The sequence below is a fragment of the Taeniopygia guttata genome, chromosome 6 (assembly GCF_048771995.1).
Source record: "Taeniopygia guttata chromosome 6, bTaeGut7.mat, whole genome shotgun sequence".
Classification (NCBI taxonomy): domain Eukaryota; kingdom Metazoa; phylum Chordata; class Aves; order Passeriformes; family Estrildidae; genus Taeniopygia; species Taeniopygia guttata.
Genome location: NC_133031.1, coordinates 30640792 through 30664641, shown reverse-complemented (window position 1 = coordinate 30664641; position 23850 = coordinate 30640792). Strand labels below are relative to the sequence as shown.

At 52.0% G+C, this 23850-nt stretch overlaps 1 protein-coding gene and 3 long non-coding RNA genes across 5 annotated transcripts in view; 3 read left to right on the top strand and 1 right to left on the bottom strand.

Moving 5' to 3' along the window:
* Positions 1-433: 433 nt before the first annotated feature.
* EMX2 (empty spiracles homeobox 2) lies at positions 434-8311 on the bottom strand. 2 transcript variants are annotated; one of them, XM_030276524.4, is made up of 4 exons: positions 7881-8311; positions 6675-7155; positions 4361-4545; positions 434-1900 (listed from the first exon to the last, which is right to left on the bottom strand). In XM_030276524.4, exons 1-4 carry the CDS (start codon positions 8178-8180, stop codon positions 1733-1735), a joined length of 1134 nt encoding a protein of 377 aa, XP_030132384.3. In that variant the 5' UTR covers positions 8181-8311; the 3' UTR covers positions 434-1732. The 2 variants fall into 2 exon arrangements, with proteins under 2 accessions (XP_030132384.3, XP_041572960.1); XM_041717026.2 differs by lacking the exon at positions 7881-8311 and having other exon boundaries at positions 6675-7485.
* Positions 1897-5172, top strand: LOC116808562 (uncharacterized). Its single transcript, XR_012056770.1, has 2 exons — positions 1897-3739; positions 3895-5172. It is a non-coding gene; the product is annotated as an uncharacterized lncRNA (long non-coding RNA).
* The window catches only part of LOC121470160 (uncharacterized), a 63505-nt gene continuing 47260 nt past the window's right edge, over positions 7606-23850 (top strand). The window contains exon 1 of the long non-coding RNA XR_012056772.1: positions 7606-7719. This is a non-coding gene — a long non-coding RNA (uncharacterized lncRNA). The remainder of the gene's footprint in view (positions 7720-23850) is intronic.
* LOC116808578 (uncharacterized) lies at positions 9158-11808 on the top strand. The gene is made up of 2 exons (XR_012056771.1): positions 9158-10404; positions 10981-11808. It is a non-coding gene; the product is annotated as an uncharacterized lncRNA (long non-coding RNA).

Here is a 23850-nt window from a genome sequence, read left to right as displayed (position 1 = left end):
GGACAGGGGATGGAAAAGATGGGGAAAAAGACCAAAAAAAAAAAAAAAATCCTCTGTCTCGGAATAAAACACATATTTTTGCCGGGGAAAGCCTCTCTCGCGGCTGCTGCCGGCCAGTTTCACCATCACCAACCGGTCCGCGCTTCAGCTTCTAAGCAGGGAAGGGGCTGGGTTTCTCCTTGAGGTTTTTGTTTGGTTGGTTGGTTCTGTTTCGGGGCGTTTGGGGTATTTATATACAGCAAGTGCGCCTCTGCGGCTTATTTTTAGAGGTCTATTTAGCAGCCAGAGAATACATTAAGAAAATGCGCCTATGGCCGCAGGAATGCGCGGCGCGGCCGCGGGGGTTCAGCAGCTAAAAACAAGGCGGTGTGGGGGGAAACCATCGGTTTCCGAGAAATTTGGGGGTGAAAGGGAAAAGATATTGCTTTAAAAATTAGGGCATATTGATAAATCTTTATTGACAAAATATTGACAATGACATACTTCTTGGAAGTATATAGTGTGTTAGAATTCTAACAAATTAAACACAAAACACAAAAATATTTACATTCTGGTATAGGAGACATGAAGGAAACATTTGTCACTTTTTTTTTTTTTTTTTTAGTAGCTCTATGATCTCGGAATATTATAAGGTCAGTGCTTGAAAATTGACCCAATGAAAATGGTCATTAAGGAAAAAAAAAAAAATCAATCCGCGATTTTAAGTCCCTTTTCTCTGGATCCTCCCAGCCTAGAAGGTGTCCCCACCGCCAAAACTGGTCGCTGGGTTTGCGCTTTGTAAATCTTAAAAAAAAAAAGTAATCATCATCCGGTTTTGCAATGGGGTACAGTTGGGGGGAGGGGGGGAGATAATTCCATTTGATTTTTTTTCTTTTTTTCTTTTTTTCTTTTTTTTTTTTTTTGCAGCAAAAGTTATGACCAACCCCAACCTCCCCCGCCCCCCCGCCTTTCCCTCCCGTCCCTCCCCTCCCCACCGTGTTTGTCCATCCGGAAGGAACACTATGCTTTGTTACTGCTACTTCATTTAGCTTTCACAAACACTTTGACGCCAGAAGTTATTATAAAATGTTTACAGACTGCACATTTCTCGTAAAATAAAATTAAAAAGCACACAGAACCTGTCTTAAAGGGAAAAAAATTACAATTCATTTCTGTCTTTAGGAACCGGAGTAATTTTTTTCCGGTTTTTTTCCTTTTTTTTTTTTTTCTCCCCAGACGGCTTTACACATGCAATTCAAGTTTCTGAAACAGGTGTGGGTTTTGGCTGCTTATGGAAATTTCTCTTTCAAAGACGGAAAAAACCGTGAAGTGCAAAATGTCCCGTAAGGTGTTAATTTTTCTGGTTTGGTTGGGGGCTTTTTTTTTTTGCTTCTATTTTTTTTTTCTTTTAAAATTTTTTTTCTATATATTTTTAATTTTTTTTTTTATGTTATGCTTTTAAAAGTGGACTGCGATAAACGGAATACCTGTCAATCACCTCGTCCCGGTGTTTTGGCTTGGATTGACAGATCCCCTTTGGCAGAGCGGTGCCGGCAGTGCCACAGTCCGGAGCCCTCGCTGGCTGCCCTCGCTCGCTCCCAGCTCCCTCCCGGCTGGGAATCGCCTTTGGATGAAGATCTCCGTGTCCTTCCCCGCACCGCCACGCCGCGGGGGTGGGGGGGGTTAGGGGGTGAGCCTTTAACACTTTCGGTTGGTGGGGTGCTGGCTTGGAAAAGTCCAAAAGTGCCAGTTTTTAATCGTCCGACGTGACGTCGATTTCCTCTGGACTGGCTTGTTTGGTGGCGATTCTCCACCGGTTAATGTGATGAGTCCCTTTTTTCTTCTGTTGTGAGTCTGAACCTTCCTCTTCCAACTTTTGCCGCTTGAACTTTGTCCGTCTGTTCTGAAACCATACTTTTACCTGCGGGAGGAAAGGCACCGGGCGTTAATCCGACGCCTGCCCGGACCAGGGGGATGCTTCGCTCCCCTCCTGCTCCGTGTGCCACCGGGGCCGTGTCCTGCCCGCTGCTGTCACCCAGGCCAGCCTGGCGTGTCCAGCAGAGCCGGGACCCCGCTGCCCCCCAAACCTCTGCGGGAAAAGCACGGGCAGGCTGCCCCGGGCTCCCCGGAGCTCCCGGTGCTCGGAGCGGGCAGCACCGCCGGGGATGCTCCGTGCGCGCACCCGCAGCTCCCGCGGCCGCGTAGCCCCGAGCAGCGCCCAGGTAGCCCACGCTGCGTGGAGCTCACCCGTGGGCCGTCACCTCGACGGCCCCGCCGCCCGAAAAGGCTCCGGTTCCCCGCTCCTGGCGGGGATCCCCCGGCTCCAGCCCCGGGAGGCCGGGCCGGCCGCGGGGCTCCCACCTGCCCGGCCCCCGTCCGCTCTAACGGGGCGCCGGGATGGGCTGCGAGGCGGACGCATGGGGTTTGTTTTTTTTTTTTTTCCTCGTGGAAAAGAGAATAAAATGTACAAAAATGCCCCGAATAGAAAAAGGTCCGTCGCTCCCCGCAGCATCTCCCTGGGACGCGCCGTCCAGGAGCGATCGCGGCGCGGTGGAAGCGGTAAGTGGCATCATAAATATCCCTCTGATTTTGTTCAGCGCCGCGTAAATCTGACCGAACCATCCGGCAGCTGACTTCAGTGCTTTAATTACAGATAGTATTGATCTGGGAGCTATCTCCAGGGCTGGCCACACTCCTTGTAGCGTCCAAAGGTAAACTTTTTTTTTTTTTTTTTTTTTAAAGCAATTTAAACTCTGGTTCTGTCTGAAAGTGCCTGATAAAGGCCTCAGCAAGGGGGGGAAAGGGAACTGGAGCATTTTAATAAGCTGGTTTAACCCGCTTCGCTGCCTCTTCAGAACAGAGACCTGACTGGCCGGACACACATCTCTGCTGCATTTTCATATTCTCCAAAAGTCCCCCATTAAAAAGCTGAGCGGGGAACAAGGGGTGAGTTTAATTTGCTTTTAGTTTGCTAATTGAAGGGGAGGACGGTTCATTTCTGCACGCTGATCTCCCAAAAGGGAGCTCATTTGTAGGGGACTGGGGGTTTGACATCCGGACAAAAGACCCCAACCAGCTTCGGAATCAAGCAGCACAAAGACCACCTTAAATACAGCTTTCCAGTAGAAATAAGCCTGTGACCGGTCCCTTGTTCGGGGAACCTCATAAAAGTGGCGATCCCTTTTTATTGTTTTGTTAGGGAGACATTTTAAAACAAAAGCTCCAACCCCTTTATTGCTTCCCCCACGAAAAGGAGTTAAGAAAAAAAAAAAAGTGTTACAACTTAATCCGCCCAGAGAACGCTGTGTTTACTGGGAACTTTGAACTAGGCTGCGGCTGGGTATTTTGGCTTTTTTTTTTTTTTTTTTTTTTTTTTTTTAAGTACAGTGCCACATACTGTAGCAGAGACAATCCCCATCTGGAACACTCTCTCCACGAGTCTCCTGGAAGGGCACAAAACAAAAGCCCGACACAACAACAACAACAACAACAACAACTACCACCAATCCACCAATCCAGCAATCCTCCAAACTCCAGCCTTTCTTCCGGCGGGGAGAAAACCGCCTGCAAACCGCGCTCGCAGCGGCCCTGGCTGCCCGGCCGTCGGGGGGAGCCTGTGCCCGGCCCCGCCGCTGCTCTCGGCCCGTTCCGCGCCCCCCAACGAGTGCCGAGCCCCGGGACCTGCCGAGACCCTCGGCCCGGCACGACCGCGGCTGAAACATCGCCGAGCGTCCCGCCGGAGAGACCGAAAGCGGCTCCGGTGCGGTTCTGGCCCGCAGCCAGGCTGCTGGGGCGGGGGGAGGAGGGGGGAGTGCAAGGGGTGAGGGGGGGATTCCTTGTGAGTAATTTCTCTGCTTTTATTTTTCATCTTTCTGCCCTACTGAACCGGCTCGTCACATCCCCTCTGTCGGCTAGAAAGGAGCGAAAATTCATCTAAGAAACAATAATTCTGCCATAGGGTCTAAAGGGGAGTTTCTCCCCCATGCCCCCGCATTTGTTTTGGGGGTTTTGTCCGTACCATGGAGCTCCTTCTGGAGGGTCAGAGCAGTCCCGCAGCGAAGCGAGCGGAGCCGCTGATCGCAGCCGCGGCCGCCGCCGCCCGCTCGGGCCGCAGCTCCGGCCGGGGCTGCCGGGGGACCCCAAATCGCGCCCCGGGCCGAGGCACCGCGACCCCCGGCACGGACCGGGACATCCCGAACGGGAAAAGGATTTTACGGCACTCAGGCTGGGGAGATCCCTCTCCCCACTGCAGAGGCCTAAACACCCCTAGAATTAATTTGCCTTTACCATTGCCCGGGTGTCGGCCCGGCCGGGTGGGTTTTCCAAAGGAGATGCCGGTACTTTCGCTTTCCCGGCTGCCCGTTCCCTGCTCGCCCCTTACCTGAGTTTCCGTGAGGCTGAGGCTGTGTGCCAGCTGTTTTCTCTCCGCTCCTACTACATAATGGTTCTTCTCAAAGGCATGTTCCAGTCTCAGTAATTGGGATGGGGAGAAAGCTGTACGGATCCGTTTGGGTTTCCTGGCCAGTGCATTGTGCAATAGGAAGCTCTCCGGGCTGGTTTCATTCCCTGGGAAACAGGGTAAAACAGATTAGTAAAACACTTTCCCCAAACGCATTCGACAGCACTTTTTAGGGCAAGAATTTTTGTCTCCCACCATTATCCTCAGAATAAATACAACTATAGTTTCTTTTTTTTGTTTTCAGCTCCTTCTTTGTATTGAATTTTCCTTTGATAAATACATGGAGGGGAAGGGTAAATAAGCAGGAGCAGGAGAGGACTGGTATAAATTAAAATGCTAAAACACAACCTGGGGAACACTACAGAAAATAAAGCAGAATTAAAAAACCAGAATTGGCCAGAGCACGGCTGCGGTGTCTGCGGCTACACCTCACGGCTGCCCCCCTGCCCCCCGACCACCGGAGCTTCACGTCTTTCCCTATTTGTTTGTTATTTCCATCTTCCCTTCTCGGCCAGATGCTCTCGGGGCTGTCTGGCCGAGCCCCTCGAGTGTCCCTGGCCGCCCACCAGGCTCCGGGAGCCGCCCGCCTGCTCCCCTGGCCTGGCTCGGCTTCCCTCGCCCAAAACTTCGGCCGGAGCCTTTCTCCCGCCGCTTCCCTTCGTTGTGCCGGTGTGCTGCCCGCAGCGGGGCTCCCACCGCCGCCTTCCCGGCCCAATGACCCTCCCCGCTGCCTCGGCGGCGCTGGGAACCGGCGTGGAAATAAAGAATCAAACTCCGAGGAGGCCACAGAGCGGCCATCCCATCCCATCCCATCCCGTCCCATCCTATCCCATTCCATCCCATCCCATTCCATCCCATCCCATCCCATCCCGTTCCTGCCGGCCTGCACTGGAGGGGGTTGGGAGAGGGGGGTGGTAAGCCGGGGTTTTTCGCTGGGCATTTCCCTCCGGGGTGCCCCTGTGCCGCTTCTCCAGGCTGGTCCTTCCAAAGTGGAAGCGGCACCGAGGGGCTCTCTCTGTAAGTGCTTTAAAAATCGTTGGAGGAGGAGGGTGTGTTTGAAATCAGGCTGTGGCTCAACACCAGGACATTTCCGCCTTTCATCTACCCCTCGTTACCAATCGCCTGGTGCCTGCGACAAATAATTTGGTGAGCGAAACCTGTAATTTTATTCTGAAAGGGTAATAATCCATTTTGTGTCTCAGACCGCCTGGCTTCAGAGAGAGTGGCTCCTTTTCCAACCCGGCTGCAGCGGCCCGGCTGTGGAAGGCCGGGGAAAATGCAACATGCAGGTGGTTTGTTTTCGTTCCGAATTAATAAATAAAAATACAAGGGAAAAAAAAAAAAAAAGGCAGATGGATCCCTGCGAGTGGAGGCTGATTTGTTTGTTTGTTTGTTTACTGGTTTGCTTATAATGAAAGTGGCAGAAGCCGGACCCATTACGGGAGAAATCGGCTCACCCCTCGGAGAAGACGCTGCCGGTTACAAAGGGTTAAGCAAGGGGGATTTTATTGATTGTCCGCCATTGGATTCGGTTATTTGGCTTCAGCTGGTTATTAATCGCTTGGCATTCGGAGCCCCTCGCTGACCGCACGGTCGGGATCGCCCTCCGCGCCCCTTCCCCGGCTGTCCTCCGCAGCCCCATCTCCCCGCGCTGCTCCGGCGCTGGGATTCATTCCCCACACACGCTCCCCTCCTCCTTTCTCTGGGGTTCGCTTCGTTTCTTCCCCTCTAAGGAGGACAGCGGCCGGACTTGGGGGGGCTTCCTGCGGCCCCCAGCCCGGCGGGCACCGCCGCCTTCCCGGGGGAGCTCAGCCCCAGCGCCTCTCCTTTCCCCGCTCTGCGCGGCCGCTTCCTTCGGGGGCTCCTCTCTAGCTCTTATCACACCGGAACAAAAAACATCCACCTTTTCCTCTGCTTTTAACGGGGGCAGAAAGCTGACCAAGTCCCAGCCGGCCTTGCCTTCCCGCTTGCCCCCCTCTTCCCGGGAAGCCAAAACAAACCGGGAAAAGCAGCAAAACAAAACCAAGCCCCAGCCCCTCGGCTCTGACAGCTCTCCCAAGTTTGGCGGAGGGGGAGACAGGGACAAAAGACCCCGGGCCCGGCCGAGCCGAGCCTCCCGCTCCGGGCAGGGGCCGTCCGCCCACCCCCGTCCCCCAACATCCGCACGGCGGGGACGGGCCGGGGGCCGCCGGAGGATGCGGGGCTGGATCGGAAGGAGAAGAAAAGTTGCACGTACCTTGGAACCTGTGGCCCAGATACCGGTAGCGGTGTATTAGCCACGGGTAGAAGGTGGAGGGGTCCCTTTGCTGCGAGGCGAAGAGCGGGTGCGTGGAGTGCGAAGCAGGCAGCGGGTGGGCGGCCAGGGCGTGAGGAGGGGGCACGGGATGGACCGGCACGGCCGGGTTCGGCGGGTGGGAGACGGCCTCTGCAAAGACCAAGTCCGGGTTGGAGTAGACCCCCCTGCCAGTGGAGTGGAAGCCGTTGAGAAAAGGGTTCATCGGGCTGGAATTGGCATAGCTGAGCGCCGCCGGCCGGATAGGATCCTCGGAGCGAGACGCGGGCAAGGGGCTGTCTTTGGCCACCAGCGACTCGATGGTGAAACACCGCTTGGGTGTGGGCTGAAACATGCTGCCGCGACGAGAGTCCCCGACCCAATCTCTGCCCGTCTCTCTCTGGTGCGCGGGAGACGATCCGGGGAAGTTTGCAGCAGGGAGTGACTTGAGGAGGGATAGATACACACATAAATAGACAGGGGCTGGAGGAAAAGGAGGCAGCGGCAGCCAGCGGTACCCAAAAGGGAGACACACACACACACGCACCACGCACACACTCACACAAAAAAAAAAAGTTGCTGGGAGAAGTTTCCCTCCTGCAAGGAAAAGGCGGTCGCGCCCCCCCCCCTCCCCCCCTAAGTCCAAAGACAATCCATGGATGTGATCGGCCCCTTCACAAGTTGTGCAAACGATTTGTTAGTTCATGAGCCTAATTAGTGCTGGGATCACATAAACAGCTTCCTCTGAAGCCTGGTAAATGGCTTGATGATTGGTCGCTATTACTCGCCTTGAGGTTGAAGGGGGAGACTCTTTAAAGTGCGTCAGAGGGGAGGCGAGCGCCGGGCAGCGCCATCGGGAGGGATGGAGCCGCGGATCGGAGTGCGGCGGGAGCGCGCCCGCCAGCGCGGGGGGAGCGCGCCGCGCCGCGCCGCCGCCCCCGCCCCGCTCCGCGCCCCTCCGCGGCCGCGCTGCCCTCCCTCCCTCCCCTGCCGCCGCTCGGACACCAAGGTAGGCGGATGGGGGCTGGGGGGGTGCGGGGGGCTCAGCGGGACAGGAGATGGGGGGCCCCGCATCTCCTCGGGTGGGGGCAGGGGGGAGTTGTGCTGCTCCGCCAGCGCGACACCCCTGTCCCTGCCACCTCTCGGGTACTCTCAGCCCGGCGAGGTTACCTTGATCGGCCCCGGGGCGTCAGGGAGAGATGCCCCGCTTGGGAAAAGATTTCGTCCCGGTGAGAGAAGGGGTCGTCCTCCTGCTCCGAATTTATTTATTTCGCCTTGGCTCCCCCGCGCTGGCCGCACCGCGCGGTGCGGAGCACAAAGCGCAGAGCAGCCGCATCGTGCAAAGCTGGGGCACGCCGGGCTCCTGCACACGGGACAGGGGAGCGAGTCTCCGGTTCCAGCCTTGTCCGTATTTTCGCGTTTACCTTTGGGTCCGGAGATGATTTTAGGGCTGAGTTCTCCTCCTCCCATTGGCTGGAGCTGCAGAATAATTATGATCACATCCTAATACTCTTGGCTGGTGCTTACTGTTTATTGGTAGTTAAGGATCTATTATCTATTCATCAGCCTCCCATTTTTGCCAATTACATTCTTCTAAAGTGAAGTACCAGCAGGTATTTTGCACATTTACAATTAATGATAAAAAAAATCTGGCGTACTTTAAATCTATTACGCCGCTGTGTAATTTATCTTAAAGATGCAGAATTGCTAATGTAAATTAATGTTTCTGTTGAACCAAGGGATGGGGGGAGTCTTAAAACCAGTCAAGCGTTTCTTTCCTTCTCTCCCGGACGTTGTTTTCTATTTTCTTTCCACTTTATACGCTAAAAATCCGTTACTTCACTGCATTAAATTATGCTAAAAAACAAATCGCCGTCTAAATGGTTGTTTCCAGTAAAGGGCGAAGTGAATTCTATTCTCCTTCCCCACTCTCTGCTAAAGGCATCTGTTCCCAGCCTGCCGATATTTTTAACACAATACCAAATCGAGGGGATAATATAAGTGACAAAACAGTGTTGGGCACGCAAAGATGAGGCTGTTCTTGCGCCTTTGTTCGAGGCCGTGTTTCCCTTTGTGTACCCCGCGCTGTGTGCACTTTGTGGAGGGAGAAGTTCACTTTCTGTAGGAAATGTAAATCTGATCTCCAGGCGTGGGGCGGCTGCACGTATAGACATCCCCAGCCACACGTGCGTGCGGGCGCAGAGCAAAGCGAGCTTTACACGGCAAAACTCAAATCTTTGGGCAGATTTTGCTGCGAGGTGCCGTTCTCCCAGGTCTCACACGTTTGGGGAAACCTTTCCTGCCCTAAGACGCCAGAGCGCAGGACTCCGGCCCCGCTGAGCTGAGAGAGTCGAGCAAGGGAGAGAAGGAATTCCCTTCAGCCCCACTCGTGTCCCTCGTGAATCGCTGGTATCTGAACTTTTTAAGTCCCCTCACCCCTTTTCCGTGCAACTTATTTTCCCCTCAAGCTGTGGTCGTTACGCCTCTTCTCGAAAAGATCCGGGGTTATAGACAAGAGCAAGGATGAGAAAGTGCCCTGAATAGGACGGGGGTTTGATGTGATGATTTCGACTGGGGTCTTGCTTCCAGAGCACTGAAAATGAAGAAAAAAAAAAAAAAAAGAGAGAGAGAGAGAGAGAAACTTCTTCTTCTAGGAAGAACACTGTTCTGCATCTGCGTATTTACACTTCTTCGGGACTGAAGAATGAATCTGAATTGGAAAAACTTCAACTCCTTTTTTTTTGCCTTTTTTTTTTTTTTTCCAGACATCCTGACATAATCACGGGGCTCCTTTGAAAACTGCATCGAGTAATTTAGCACTTGGGGAGGGAGGAATTATATGCGTTTGAAAAGAAACCTCACACACGCAGAACCTCCAAAATGACCGATAAATTTCCCTCGACCTTCTCTACCGCCGGGGAAATATCCTTTAGCCTAAAATCCCTCTCCGAAGAGGGGTGCCGTTGTTTTGGAGCAGAACGGAGGAGGTTACGCTTGCAGCGGGGAGCTCTCCACGGCCAATCCGATTTTTTTCGGGAAAAGCGAGTGATCTCGGCCGCAGCACCCTGGAGGTCCGAGCCCTGCTCGCTGTCTGTGCTCTGTACATACGTACACATATCTGTGTGCATGTCGTGTGTGTGCGCGGGGACACATCCAGAACCGCAAGCAGAGCCTGGAGAACACAAGCTTTCCCTGGGTTTTGTCAGAGATAAAACAGGCCGGGAGCAGTGAGAACAAAAACTAAAAGGACTCGGGAATGGGATTTCCCGGAATTTTCCTCTTCTCCCTAAACTTTTGTATCATTCTCGCACTCGCCGCCGTGGCCGTTTCTCGTGGGCGCCTCCCGCGCAGCCCCGGCCCCTGCTGGCCCGGCCACGGCCGAGCTCCAGCCTGGCCTGCCCCGGGAACACCTCCCGAAGTCCCTCTCTTGAACTTCTCCTGCCCAAGGTCTTGACAGGTTGCTCTCGCTGTCCTCTTGGCGTCTGCATGGAGAAAATCTGGCAGGGGCTCCCCTCGCAGCAATCCCCGATCTGCTCGGAGCGCACGGAGCCAGCCTCTCGGAGGGAGGGAGCGCTACACTCGCAGTCAAATTACATGGCAGGCACTAGCTCCGGATTTCCAAACTCATGCTCATCTTTTAAAAGACAAGCCGAGAAGAAATTGCGAGGAAGGTCTCGGATGCGGGGACCTCGGGGTAAGACGGTTGTTCATGGGCTAAACCAGGCTGAACTTTCGCGGATATTGGGGTGGTGGTGAGGGAAGTTTCAGCTTCCCCTTAACTTTGTTTTCCAGGTGAGATCTGTCTCCCCTTTTTTCCCTCCTGTCCCAGAGATTCATGAACACAGCAGGGAGCAGAGGTGACCTAGGCAGGTCGTGTCTGGCGTGGGGCTGAGAGGAGGAGAGGGTGAAACGCCTGATTTAATTATTTTCTGGACGCCCTAAACCCTACTCAGTACGTCTGAGAATCCTTCTCAAAGCGCAGTGATCGGCAGGAGTGACGGGCCGGGCCGGGCCGAGCCCAGCCGCGTTCCCAGGGCCCGGCCCGGGTTCGGGGCTGGGGGAGAACCGGGGTCGGGCACCACGGCCTCCGCCGAGCAGGTGGATTCCGTTCGCAGCCGGTCCCGAGCAGCCGGAGCCACGCGTGGACAGGGCCTTGCTCCCCGCTCATCCTGGATTCCCGGGTGGGACGGACACGCGGGATGCTTCCCATGGACCTCCCCATCGAGGACACCAGCTCTGAAAACCTCACCCCTCTATTTCGGTCCCGCAGAACCGGGCCAGCGCTGGAGCCGCTGGGATCCCGTCTCAGCGGCAGAGAACCGGGACCGACACTTGGGACCAGGAGCAGGAAAAGGCCTGTCTGCCCGTATTCCTCCCACCGACCCGGGAACAGCGATCGGGCAGGGTTGCTTTAGTTTTTCGGCGCTAATTTGGGGGCCTGTCCCCTGTCGCTGCCGAACCAGCCCCGCCGCGGTTCCGCGCGGTTGTTTTCGTCCCGGGGGCGTCGGACTCGCGGTTCCGATACACCGTCATTAACACGGGACTTCCGTAACCCGCGGCTTTACACGCGAAGCCCTAACCCACACCCATCCGTGCCAGACCTTTCAAACATCAACATGTGCGGGGGAAGGGGGAGGAAATACCCGCAGCTGCGTGCGGGCGCGGTGAGCAGCGCGGTATACCGAGAGTGAGTGCGGACAGGCCGGGATGAGCCGGGTCGAGCCGGGCCGGGCCGGGCCGAGCCGCTTGGGTGCTGGAAGCCCTCCCGCCGCTCCTGCCGCTCCCATCCCGCTCCCGTCCCGCTCCCATCCCGCTCCCGTCCCGCTCCCGCTCCCGTCCCGGTCCCGTTCCCGTGCCGGTCCCGCCGCTGCGCGGGGCGCGGGCGCGGGGCGCGGGCGCGGATCCGCGGGGCGGCAGCGCCCCCTGCCGGCCCCGCGCAGCTCCGCCCGCCCGCGGTCCCGCCGCCGGCAGCGGATCCCCGGCGGGCCCGGCCGCTCCCGAGCTCCCCGGTGCCGTCAAAAAGCCACCAGAAGTACATTAAGGCTGCTTAATGTGTCTATTAATAAAAGGAATCAAGCCCTAAAGGGCTTTTTCTTTCTTTGTTTTTGTTTTTTTTTTGTTTGTTTTTGGTTTTGTTTTTTTTTTTTTTGAGGGGCTCATTATGCACGCAGAAAGCTCCACGCGTGTGTAATCACACACGTCCACGCACACACGCACTCCAAACTCTCCCCGATGAGTTGGCAGAGCCCTTGATTTGAGCTACCCACTGAGGGACCAGCCCGTCTGAAATCTGTCCCTCCGGGGCAGCCACCGAACAGCCGGATCCAAACGCTGCATCCAGCCCCTGAACTTATTGCCACACTTTGACCAAAATCTTGGCTACAGCCACACCGTGGGCTGCGACTTCTCGTGTGTGATGCGGTACAAGCGAGAGGGCTTTGAAAAGGTCTTGTCTCTCCAGCCCGCCTGTCCGGTTGACCTGCGTGCTCTGTCCCGAACGAAAAGGTCCCGTGGGGACTCCCGTGGGCTCGGACACGCTGGCTTGGCGGTACGGTACCGCACGCCGGTGACTTACAGCCGGTTTCCAGCTGTTGAGTGCTGAATTCATGGCAGATACACGGGTTTCGCCAGGCACCGGCTACCTGGGCAAGCCCTGATTGTGTCAGCCACCGGGGCTCTTCCTTGATGAAAGTTCCTTACTCAGACTCACCAGAAAAAAAAGAAAAAAAATTAAAATAAAACAAAAGAAAGAGCTAAAAGCAGAGGCAGAGTTGCAGGCCAGCCAGGGACTGCAGGTGTCCGCACTCAGGACACCCCGTGGGAAATCGCTCGTCCCGTATGGGAACGAAAAGGTGCCCAAACCTCCGCTGATGTGGAGGTTGCGTGGGAAGAACGTGCGGGAGATGCTCTCCCACCCGGTGCTTGTTTGTCTTAGTGGAGTACAGCGCATACCAAAGCAGAAACTCGGCTTCCACCGCACAAACGCTGCTCCGCACCTGGGTCAGTGCCCTGAGCGGGCCGGGGGGACGCGGGGACCCCGCGGGTGCGGCGCGGAGCTGCCTCTCATTGCCGGCTCTTCTCCTTCCCCATCCCATCTCAGACCAGCGTTCCCATCAGTGCCGTGCTTCTCTCCGCAGCCGCGGGTCCCGTCCTGCCCGGGTGTCCCGCAGGTCCCGTCCTGCCCGGGTGTCCCGCAGGTCCCGCACCGCCGCCCCGGGAGCGGCCGGGGGAGGCAGAGACACTTCCCGGCGGGAGAGATCCCGCCCCAGGAGGGGCTGGAGCCACAAACTTCCCGAAACTTTCCTCCGCACCCAGCTCACCGCTGCCCGTTCGGGGATGTGGAAGAAGCAAGGAGAAGCAAACTAAATAATCTCTTCACAAGCAAAATTTTTGTTTCTAAGGGGAAACAGAAAACCACTATGTAATTTACCACGAGTTTGGTTCGGTACTTTTTGGTACTACTGAGATAATTTTAGTTTCTCGTTCAGACATTCAATTCTGTGAATCATTCCATTTTAACTCGCTCCTATGGAGCCCGATCCCGCGGACCCGACTAAATTTACTTTGCATTTCACGAAGAGTTTTTCTGGGCAACGGGGAGAAGGTCATCTGTATTTTCCAGTGCCTCCTGACCGGGCTTGGAGAGAGCCTGGAAAGAAGTTAGCTCTGCTGGGGGTCAGCTCCCTCTTCTCCCTTTGCTCCATGGTCGGGTCGGGTGGTTTTTTTTTTTGGTTTTTTTTGTTTCTTTTCAAGTTGTGTTTTTGGTGGGGTTTTTTTATTATTATTTTTATTTTTATTTTTTAATTCTCTGTGTGTGTGTGAGTCCACTCTTGTCCATCTTTTGGGGAAATTTGAGTTTGCAAGGAGTAGTGGGCTTTTCAGAGTGGTTCTTTCTGCATCTCCCCACAAGCCCCTCCATCCACCCGAGTTATCTTTCTCCTGGTGACCTGCCTGAGGCACAAAAAGTTCGCAGTCAAAGAGACCTATCAATTTCCAAGTAACTCTCCAAGCTTCTAAAATTTAGCGACTAAATATTAGCACATTGAAGTGTCATTGAGGACACCAATTAAAACGTATTTCACTTTAAAACATGCATTTTTCTCGAGGATCTCAAGTACATAATCGCTTGTAGCGCAGCATCCTGGAATACGAATAGAAATATCCAGCTTTGAAACGCATAACCTCACTGAATTCCTTCATTTGCTAATGGGTTCCCAAATATTCAAGCTCACAGGGATGTGCGCGCTGTGGAAGTCATACACAGTGTAATAAAACAGAACTCCTAAAGCAAAATTAGCGGTTCCAGGCCTCCGAAGCCCGGGGTTGCTTTTTTTTTTTTTTTTTTTAATACGCATAATGTATGTCAAACATAGACATGGGGACTTTGCTTAAACTCTGTGTGTGATTCCATGGGGCTGCCGCTCTGTTATCTTGCTTCCATCCAACAACTTTTTTCCATAGATTAGTTCCAAACTAAGAGTGCTTTCACAGACTAATTTTTTTTGTCTTTTTTTCTCTCCCTAAAACGGAAACAAAATAGAGAAAAGTCTTTTTTCGGAGTTTTAGAAAACTTCACCTCGGTGCAGTGCACAGATGAGGGGATACCTGGGCAGAGGTGCTGCCTTCCCTTCGCTGGCCATTCCCCGGGGGTGATGCAGGTCGCTCATGGTTTGTCCGGCTCTTCTTGCCGCAAGAACAGCGGGAAAGGTCAGGCGGCTGCGGGGAGTCCCTGCGGCCGTGCTGCTCCACAGCCGCCGGGTCTCTCCGCCAGCACCCAAAAACAGCCCCCGGTGCCAGGGCCGAGCTGGAACAGCGGCTGCCGGGCAGGGACACGGTTCCTCTCTCCTCTCTCCGGCCCTGAAGGCTGCAGGAGTATCAGCCGAGAATCGAAAGTGACCCCCTCCCCCGACTCCTGCCAGGTCTGCGCTGTTTGATGCTGCGATCCAAAGAAAGTCTGAACTTCAGCGATAATCTTCTCCATATGGGCAAAGAGAGCGCGCACACGGCGGTTCTCTCCACAAATCACCTACCTTCAATCAGTTTTCACTTTCCACAGACTGTTACAGGGGGAATAAATAAAATGAAAATGAAAAGAGAGAGGGGAAAAATGGTATGGCAAAGCAAGTGGTTTTCTGACCGCAGGTCGGAAAAAGCAACCGGTGTCTCACCGGCGAGGGGCGGGCGCGCTCTGCCCGCAGGCTCCGTCCGAGAGCCGCGGGTGTCCCGGAGAGGGGATGCTCGCACAGCTAAAGCAGCGGATGGCGGAGGCAGAGCAGGAGCCCGGACCTCCCTGTGGGAAGAAGTGCGTGCGGCTGTCAGGGGTCTGCTCCGCAGGCAGCGCCGATGCAGAGCCTGGCTGCTGCAAATCTGCTCTGCAGCTTCCCCGCGCCCCAGCGCAGCGCAGCCAAGGCAAGGAGAGCGTTGTCCGCAGCTTCCCGCATCTCCCCGCAGCCTCCCGCATCTCCCCGCATCTCCCCGCATCTCCCCGCACAGGCAGAGCGGAGGCACCGCGGCGGGCAGGGCAGGATGCTGGCGAAGGGGGCCGGCGGCAGAAAGGCAGAAAGGCCGCCTGGTCTGCGCTTCCCACCTCCCCGGGAGGTTAGCAGGGCTGGCTTGCTCTCCCCTCTCGTTGGATTTCAGAAAAAGGGAGCGGGGAAGGAAGAGGACAAGCTTGGGTTTGGGGAAGGTCGCAGCCGGGCCGCGGTTTGACACTGCGGAGAGGAGCCGCGGCGCTGCGGGGGCAGCGGGAACCCTCGGAGTCAGTGTCGTGTATTTTATACATTTTTTAAAAGGTTTCAGTGAAACTAGCAGTTGTATTTGTGTTTCGCTCCTTCCAGCCCAAGGAACAACCCCACGCATCCACAGGCGAGGATGTTTACGGAGGTGGCAGATGGTTCCTCGCCCGCTGCCCCGCTTGTGTCACGATGGGACCGAGTAGCTCCGCAAAGCGATCGTCCCAATTTAGGGCGCTTCCTTCCAAACGAGCAAACACGATGTGTTCGTTTGTTTGTTTATTTGATTGTTTGCAAGAATTGAGATGTTTTCCTGCTCGCAATTTGTCTGTGGGCAGAGAAACTCGCTCCCGGCAATCGGCGCCGTGACGTTGAGTCAAGGAAATACTACAGGTGTTACTGCGGTGTTCGGGAATTAATTCTCCTTCCTTTCCCCCTCCTCCTTCTCCGAGTTATTTCCTAGCCTACCCAGATAGCTGGGAAAGGGTCCCATATACCCTGGAGCTGTAAATTGAGCGCTGAAATACTTGATCTCACTGATCTTTGGAGAATTAAATCTGGCCTCATTTTACAGGAGGAAGCGAAGTCAATCTCGGAGGTTTTGCGAAGAAAGGCTGTTATTTCCTAGAGGATAGGCGTTTAAGTTGTTAAATATTAGTTTTTAATTACGTATTGTTCTTTTAAAAAATAATATTTATACTTAGGTCCGTGAAGGTATTCAAATGAATTTTCAAGCCATCAGTTAGTGGAAAATAGCCCATTGTACCAGCGCCCGGCTATGTTTCATCAGTAGACGGCGCTTAAAGTGTACCCCACTGTCCCCCGGACAGCAGCACCGGGCCCGGGGCTTCACATGCGGGCCGGGAGCCAGCGGTGACCTCGGAGGGGACACCGCTGTCACAAACCTGGGCTGGGGGCACGGCAGGGTCGTGCAAAGCCAGAGAGCGAAGCCACGAAAGGGCAAGAACTAATGATAATGAATAAAAAATTCGGGATTAAACGTACCCGCCATCCCCGCGGTGATTTACGAGCTGTCCCCAGCAGGTCCCCGAGGTCCGGGCAGGGACCTGGTGGCGGGGTGACCGCGGATGCTGCAGCCCTTGCGGGGCGTCGTGTGCGGCCGAGCTGGAGCCCAGCCGGGCTGCGGGGCCGGGATGTGCGTGAGCAATGCGGGGCTGGAGCGGGGACCCCCGGATTAACCCCTTATCCCCCGCAGCGCATCTCCCCCGCTCCCCAGCCCCGCCGGCGCTGCCCGGGGCGCAGGAACCGCGGCCGTCTGCGAACACCTTCAACAGGAGAAGGTGTTCAACAGCCGCCAGCAGACGAGGCCATTTTGCAAAACGGAGCGATTTGAGCTCCCTCCGGCCTCGCCATCCCCCGGGGCCGCCTCTGCGGAGCCCCGGAGCCGCGGGAAGGGGAGCTCGGGGTGTCCTGAGCTCCGGCCTTTCGGTAAAAAACGCTTTAAAGCGGCGGGACAGGCACCGCGCACTGCGGCCGCCTGGGATGGAAGTTAAGTTTGCGCTTTGGAGCGGGTGAGGGATTTATTTCGGTGTGTAAATATTTCTGCTCTCCATAAACTTGCGGAGTGGACGAAAGGCAGCACATGCGGTTCAGCATCTGTTTAGCTGGATGGATCTCGCAGATGAATATTGACTTTTCACCTCCCGATCCTAAATGGGAAATAAAAAGAGGTTGGTGTCCTCTATTGTGTTTGCAATTGCCTATCCCAGGATTAAAGAGATCTCCATTTTACAGGCTGTCTTTCATTTAACTCTTTGGAGAACAGAGATGGAAAATATTTGCTGAGAAGAAAAGAATAGCTGTATGGGATCATTTGCAATTCAGAAAATATTCTGCCAAACCCATTTCGAGCCCAGTGCAGTCAAAAAAAAAAAAAAAAAAAAAAAAAAAAAAAAAAAAGCTGTCAACAGTCCATCCCACTTTGCTGGACAGCACGGAAAGTTTTAGGCAACTAAATTCCTGATGGGAGACAGCAGCAAACACCACAGTCATGTCTTTGACTAAACTATGTGGTAGCTTTAATTGCTAGAAATGCTGGTATTAGCTAAAATATTATAGTTTTGGTAAAACGGGAGACTTTCCAACTGTGGTGAACGGTATAGCCTGTAAGGACAGACCCCAGCTTCAGGTGGCACAGCTGGAATTGCAAAGGAATGAGCACTTGGAAGGAAGTCAGGATAAAGGCACAGCCGTCCAAAGTAGCACACAGGGTGTGTGCTCGAGAGAAGCAAATCCAGAAACAACTGCATTTCAAAGTGACAAAGAAACGAGCATCATTTATCTTCAAACGCCATTTCATTATCGCAGCTACCATGGGCGGGACGTTTCACACAAAAAATATGCTTTGCAAAGCGTGAGCGGCCCTGGCCACCCTCGATGGCCCCAGTTGGTTCAGTCGGTGCGGGGAGAGCAAATCCTTGTCCCGGGGCTGTGCCCACCGCGGGCCGCAGGAGCCGCGGCCGGACAGTGCCCACTTGTGGCTGACTGGGAGAACCCCGGGATTGATTCAGGGGTCTCGTGTGGTGGTAAAGTCTCTCCTCCAACCTTTGCTTCCAAAGAAAGACTCTGCAGCCTCTTGTTGTTCGGTCTCAAGGCAGTTTATTGCTGGTTATCTAAAATATTGTCTTTGCCCGCTGTGGCTGTTTGGTCAGCTGCCCAGGCAGAGACTCACACACTCCTGACACCCTCACTGCCTGCTGTCTTCTTCTCTCCCCCCACCCAGGGCTGCTGCTATCTTTTATATGATATATTACGTATTATATGTTTACAGATTTTCCCCAATACCTACTATCTATGTTACAATGTGCTCTTCTACTCTAAACCAATCTGTGAGTGCCAACATCACCAAGAACATGGAGGCAAGGAAGAAGAAGGAGAAAGAACAGGATCAGGCCCACTTTCCTCCATCTTAGAACTCCTGACCCCCATGTACAAAGTAAAATCCCCCTGTACAGGTGTTAAAACCCCCCTGTACAATACTAAAAAATTTTCCCCTCTAATTTGTGACTACTTTTACTATACCATCTAACCCTTTGTGACCGCTTGTTCCACCTTCAAAGTTGGTAACTCATTCCATGGCTCAAACTCAAAATCCCAGCTGTTTTCAGCTGCTTGCCAGGATCTAAAATGCTTCTGACCAAGGCCTGGAACCTCTGAAAATGTCTGAGGGACATTTTGAGTTCTGACAGCTGACCTCGCTTGGAGCAGAGCTAAAGAGTCCCGGAGAGGCAGAAATCCTTTGGAAACGCAGTGTTCATCTTGTTCAGAGCTGGTTCTTTCTTGCTTTGAGCATCCCAACATGCACAGGCAGGGAGAAAGGAGGGAATTGCTGGCAGCTGCATTGGAGCTGCATGGGAGCATCCAGGGTGCCTGAAGAATACCAGCTCTCATGAATCTCAGCTCTCATGAATCTCAGCTCTGCACAGGGCACTGCAGCAATGCACAGTTCAGTGGAACTCTGATGTTTTGGCATCCAAAAGCCTCCCTTGAGAAGGGTTTGGTTATGGATAACCCGTTTGCTTTGCAGTAATATTTAGTGTACCCTGTCATGGACTAAGGATCAATCGTGCCACGCTCTTCTTCAGTACACAGATGACAGTCCTTCGCACAGTAGTCTCTGTAAGAGGGAAAAGCAAGTGTCTGTGCCTTGAAAAAAGGAAAAAAAAAAAAAAGAATCAACACTACAGTAAATAATAGGTAAAAAATGGTGAAGCTGAGGACAAAAGGACACCCCCAGCTCCAGTGAACTGATTATGAACTGTTTTCTACTGTGGATAAAACCAGTTGTAAATTGTCTCTTGGTACTCAGATTAAACCACATTACATGTTGGTGTAATGATTGTATTTGGCTCTCAAACAGTATTTCTCATCTTATTTTTTTCCTACAGCCTGAAACATGTGCATTGTCACACAGCACTGTACATTATCCAGTACAGAGGCAGATCCACCTAGAAGGTCAAAAAGCAAATCACAGGAGGAGCTGTAGAAACAGGGTGTGCAGCCACAGTGAAGGTGTTTCCTGTATGCACTTCAGGAATTGCATTGCAACATTTACTCTCTGAGCTTCTGCATCACTGTGGAAAATGCTCTGTTAATACTTCCTATAGAAAATCTCCTTTCATACTTAGAACAATTAAATAGTTACCAAGAGAAGGGAGCTTACCACTAAATTCATTTTCTGACCATGATGCTTTACAACCTGTATCTGCAGTCAAAATGAAGAAAGAAAACTGACACCTCAGAGGAAATCAGTCACATCAGATGATACACAGATGTATTTAGATTGGTATTTTGATTTTTCCAGCTTTTCCACCAGACACTGATTCCTCATTTGTTATCCTTAGGCTGCAGAGTCTCAGAGAAGGTGTGAGGAGCTGCAGCTTCCTCCTTCACCATAATCAAAACCTGCCAGTACCCAGGGAAACTCACTAACATGAATGAAAAGATAAAGCTCTTGCAGGGACACATCCACTCCAAGCTATCCTTCCTCTCCAGTTGTACCCGACTGGAGGCTGTGCCTTAACCAAGGATGGGCTCCCCTTCAGCTCCAGGCAGAGTTCTTGCTGTCAGACACCTTTTGGAGGAGATACAGAGCATCATTATTTCCCAGGAAACTCATCCCTTACGGGAAGGCATCTTTCCTGAGCTATAAACGTGTCCTGCAATTCAGAAGCAATAGCAACTACCAAACAAACACACAGAACACACACAGGCAGTCAGAACAGGATGAATGACTGATCAGGCCTCTGCTGTGCAAATACCTTCAGATAGGTAAAGCAGTGCTATGTTACCTCCAAAAAGTTCATTAAAAGCTCCCCTGGAGCTGTGTTTTTTACCCACAGCAGTCACTTTTCAGGTCACTCACCCTGTAACCTTCCAGGTGCCAGCTGTATTATTTGGCATTACTGTTTGCATTTCTGTTGTGCCAGGCAAGCAGACTCCATGGCAAGAAACAGAAACACAGGACAAAATGATGGTCCCTGCCCCAGAGCACTTCTAGTCTTAACCTAAGATGTGAAAAAGGGAAGTAAAAAAATAAAAAGGAAAAGAAAACAGCAGGTGGAGACAGGAAAGGGGAAAGAAAGGATGAGACAGGGCTGATTAGTGTGATACTGAGCAGCCTCAACACAACAGCTGCTATCTGGCATCAAATTCTGCACATAAGTGATGGCTGGATGGGGCCTGCAGGGAACTCGCCAGCACATTTTACCACATGAGCCATACGTTCTGTGTCACAACTGCCAAAAGCGCTTTGGGGCTGTATGGATGGCTTGTGGTTGTGGCTTGGCAAGAAGTCTAAGGAGGCAAGAGAGTGTGTCTTTCAACTGTACTGATATGCCAAGAATAAAGGAAAAAAACACAGTGAGGCTCTCAAGCTCAGTCCTTGTGACACTACCAGGAAAAGAAATGTTTGTTTATAGCAAGAGAGCAAATTTGTGAATCACAAAACCTAAGTGGCAGATTCCAGTGATGTGTAAGGATCAGTCTGAAAGTCTTCTTCCCTCCACGATGTATTCAGGCTGCAATTGCAGGCAAAGTCACCTCGTGTTGACTAGCAGCCCACACAGTGCTTGGCAAGCCTGATTTTTGAAGGGAGGCCGAGATTTGGGACCTCCTGGTTCCTGCAAGGAGCTGCCAGATGTTCACAGGAGGTTGTCTCACAGTGAGGGTCAGAGCTGGACTGCCCCAGATTTTTTCTTTCTTTCTTTTCTTTTTTTTTTTTTTTTTTTTTCCTTTTCTTGAATGCATCTGGCACGATACACACCTCAGTTTGGAAACCTTGACCCATATTAGGTTACACTTCCAGTTAAAAACTCGTTCATGTCAGTTTGAAAACCACATACTTCAAAATGTAATGTACTTTAACATTCTTTTGCTCCCCCCGCACCCCATGGCCTCTAATTTAGTAGGTCCTTAAGAGCACCATGTGCTTGAACTCTGAGCTGCTCCCAGGCATCTAAAAAAAGTAATTGGAGTATTTAGGCATTAAATGGATTCTCTTCTCAATCTAAATGGTATCACACATCAGAGATGTCATTACGAGTGGTTGAAGAGAGATTAGAAATTCTCCTAAACAGTCTGGTAATTAAATCATTTTTACATCCACATATTTGTTTGAAGAAGCTCTGCCTGCCCCAGGCCTCATCTCCTCTGTGCTCCCAGCACCTCAGAGTGTGGGGTTTGAAAACCCATCCTGCCTGCAGGCAGTGGGTGTCAGCCCTGCTCCTGGCTGTTCACTTGGCATTTCTCAGCACTCTTCCCTGAAGGAATGCTACTTTCTCAACAGAAACCCACAAGCCTGACTCTAGACAGCAGCTGATGGAATTAGACACTAAAAAAACCTTCAGAATTTATGCCTTCATCTTTTTATTCCTTTCATACAGTATCTAGTGCCTATCAGCCATTGCAAATAGGAATATGGTAAGTAATGGCTAAATTCTGCTTCAAGTTCAGACCTGAGAGTTGTTGTTATAATTAAATCATATTAGTTACTTATCTTTCCAGTTCCTTTTCTAAAGCCCATATGTTCTTATCTTCTCTGAAAAGAAGCACAAGCAGCAGAAGGAATGGTCCTGCTTCTCGTGGGGTAATGGCTGGTCCACTACACAAATTGGTGAGGATGCACTTGCCTCTAGTGTCCCCTGCCTCTAGACAGGTTATCACTGCAAGGAGATTGCAGAAATTCCAGAACCACCTATTGATCTCAAAATAGGGCACACCTAAAATAGACTCTACTGGTTATGAGAAGCCCAAATGACCTCTTTAATGTTCTTATCTATCAGCTTTGTTTTTTTTCTTTAATTTGCTTACAGAGGAGCTGATGCATGTATGTGCTCACCTTCTGTTAGTGTTAACTTTGGAGAGCTCTGTGCTGGGACAATCCTGACACACACAGTAGGCCCTTTTCCTACTCCTCTCCTTCCAAAATATATCAAAAATATGAAGAGGTAATGCAGAAGTTTTCACACTTCTCATTGCACTCAGTCACATGGATGTGCAGCAGCAGCTCTTTTGCTAACTGCACTCTTCTCATTAGAGTAATTGCTACAATAACTCAGAAATACACAGCCTCCAACACACGTGCCCAACTATAACAAAGGATAATGAGATTTTGTGGGCACCAGCAGTGAATCAAATCATATCAGCTAAAGCTTAGCAAACATTTTATCTCAAAAAACACTACAGAATTCCTCTACTTTGTCACAATGCTCATCCTGTGTGCCTTCTGAACATACCAGAATGAGATGCTAAACCTAAACAATGACCCACTGCTGGGTGGATTTTACATTCTGCAAGATCAGTTCCTTTGTGTTTGGGAAGGAGTGACTCACAGCAGCCCAGTAACCAGAAGTAATTATGCAATATATACAGTGACTCCAGCAGGTTTCCCAAGGGCACTTGTTCCACACCCTCTTCCACAAGGCACGGAGCAGCCACGTGCTTCTGACCAGATTTCAGGTATTTCATATAAAACACAGAGCTTTACAGTCAGCATGCCTCAGCCACCTGGGCTCGTGGCATGCACGTTGTCAAGGGAGAAAATCCCTTCACTTTAGGTGCAGTTTTAAAATCGTGATAATATTTTTTATAAATTCCCCTCCCTTGCCCTGAGCTTATAGCACCAAAGTAGTTGTGCCTGTGAATCCCAAGACCCAAGTGGCAGAGCATGTGAAACCATCTGTCTTTCAAGTGCCTGCAGCCTCTACATTTGCTGCTTTATTTTGTCTTTCTGAAAACGCTCTTCAATTAATTGAATTACTTTCAGTTATAAATCTAAATGAAATACTAGGCAGATCTGGCTCTTCATCCTTCAAGTAATGCCCATATGTACATTCCTTCCTCTTCCCAATCCCTGTCTATTCATGATTCTGCTGGATTTAAAGCAAAGGGCCTTGCATGTGGCAGCAGCACTCCACTGGTCACGATTCAAGGCAGCTGCAGATTTCCAAATTAAATACAATGTGGAAGTCCTTAAAACAAACAGAGACACTTGGACTTGTAAGGCCAGAAGTGTTTGAGATTCCTTAAATATACACAACAGTTCATTCTTTGTGCTTCCGAAGCTCGCTGGAGGAAGCAGGGCTTGTCATTTAGTAGAGTAATTATAATGATTCATTATTATGATTATTAATTATAATCATATAATCACAGTAATGATTAATAATTATAGTCATTACTATTTATATTAGAAGAGATCCTAGAGGCCCCAGTCAGAATAGAGGGCTCCACTGTGCTTCTTAAGGTCAGGACAGAGGATGAGGGGCATCCTAAGGACGTGGGGACTGTGGGGAAGGACCCAGATCCTCCAGATCTGAGCCCTGCCTGTGCTCAGTGCCATGGGCACAGGGTGATGGGGCAGCACTCGGCTGTGAATGGAGATGTGCCAC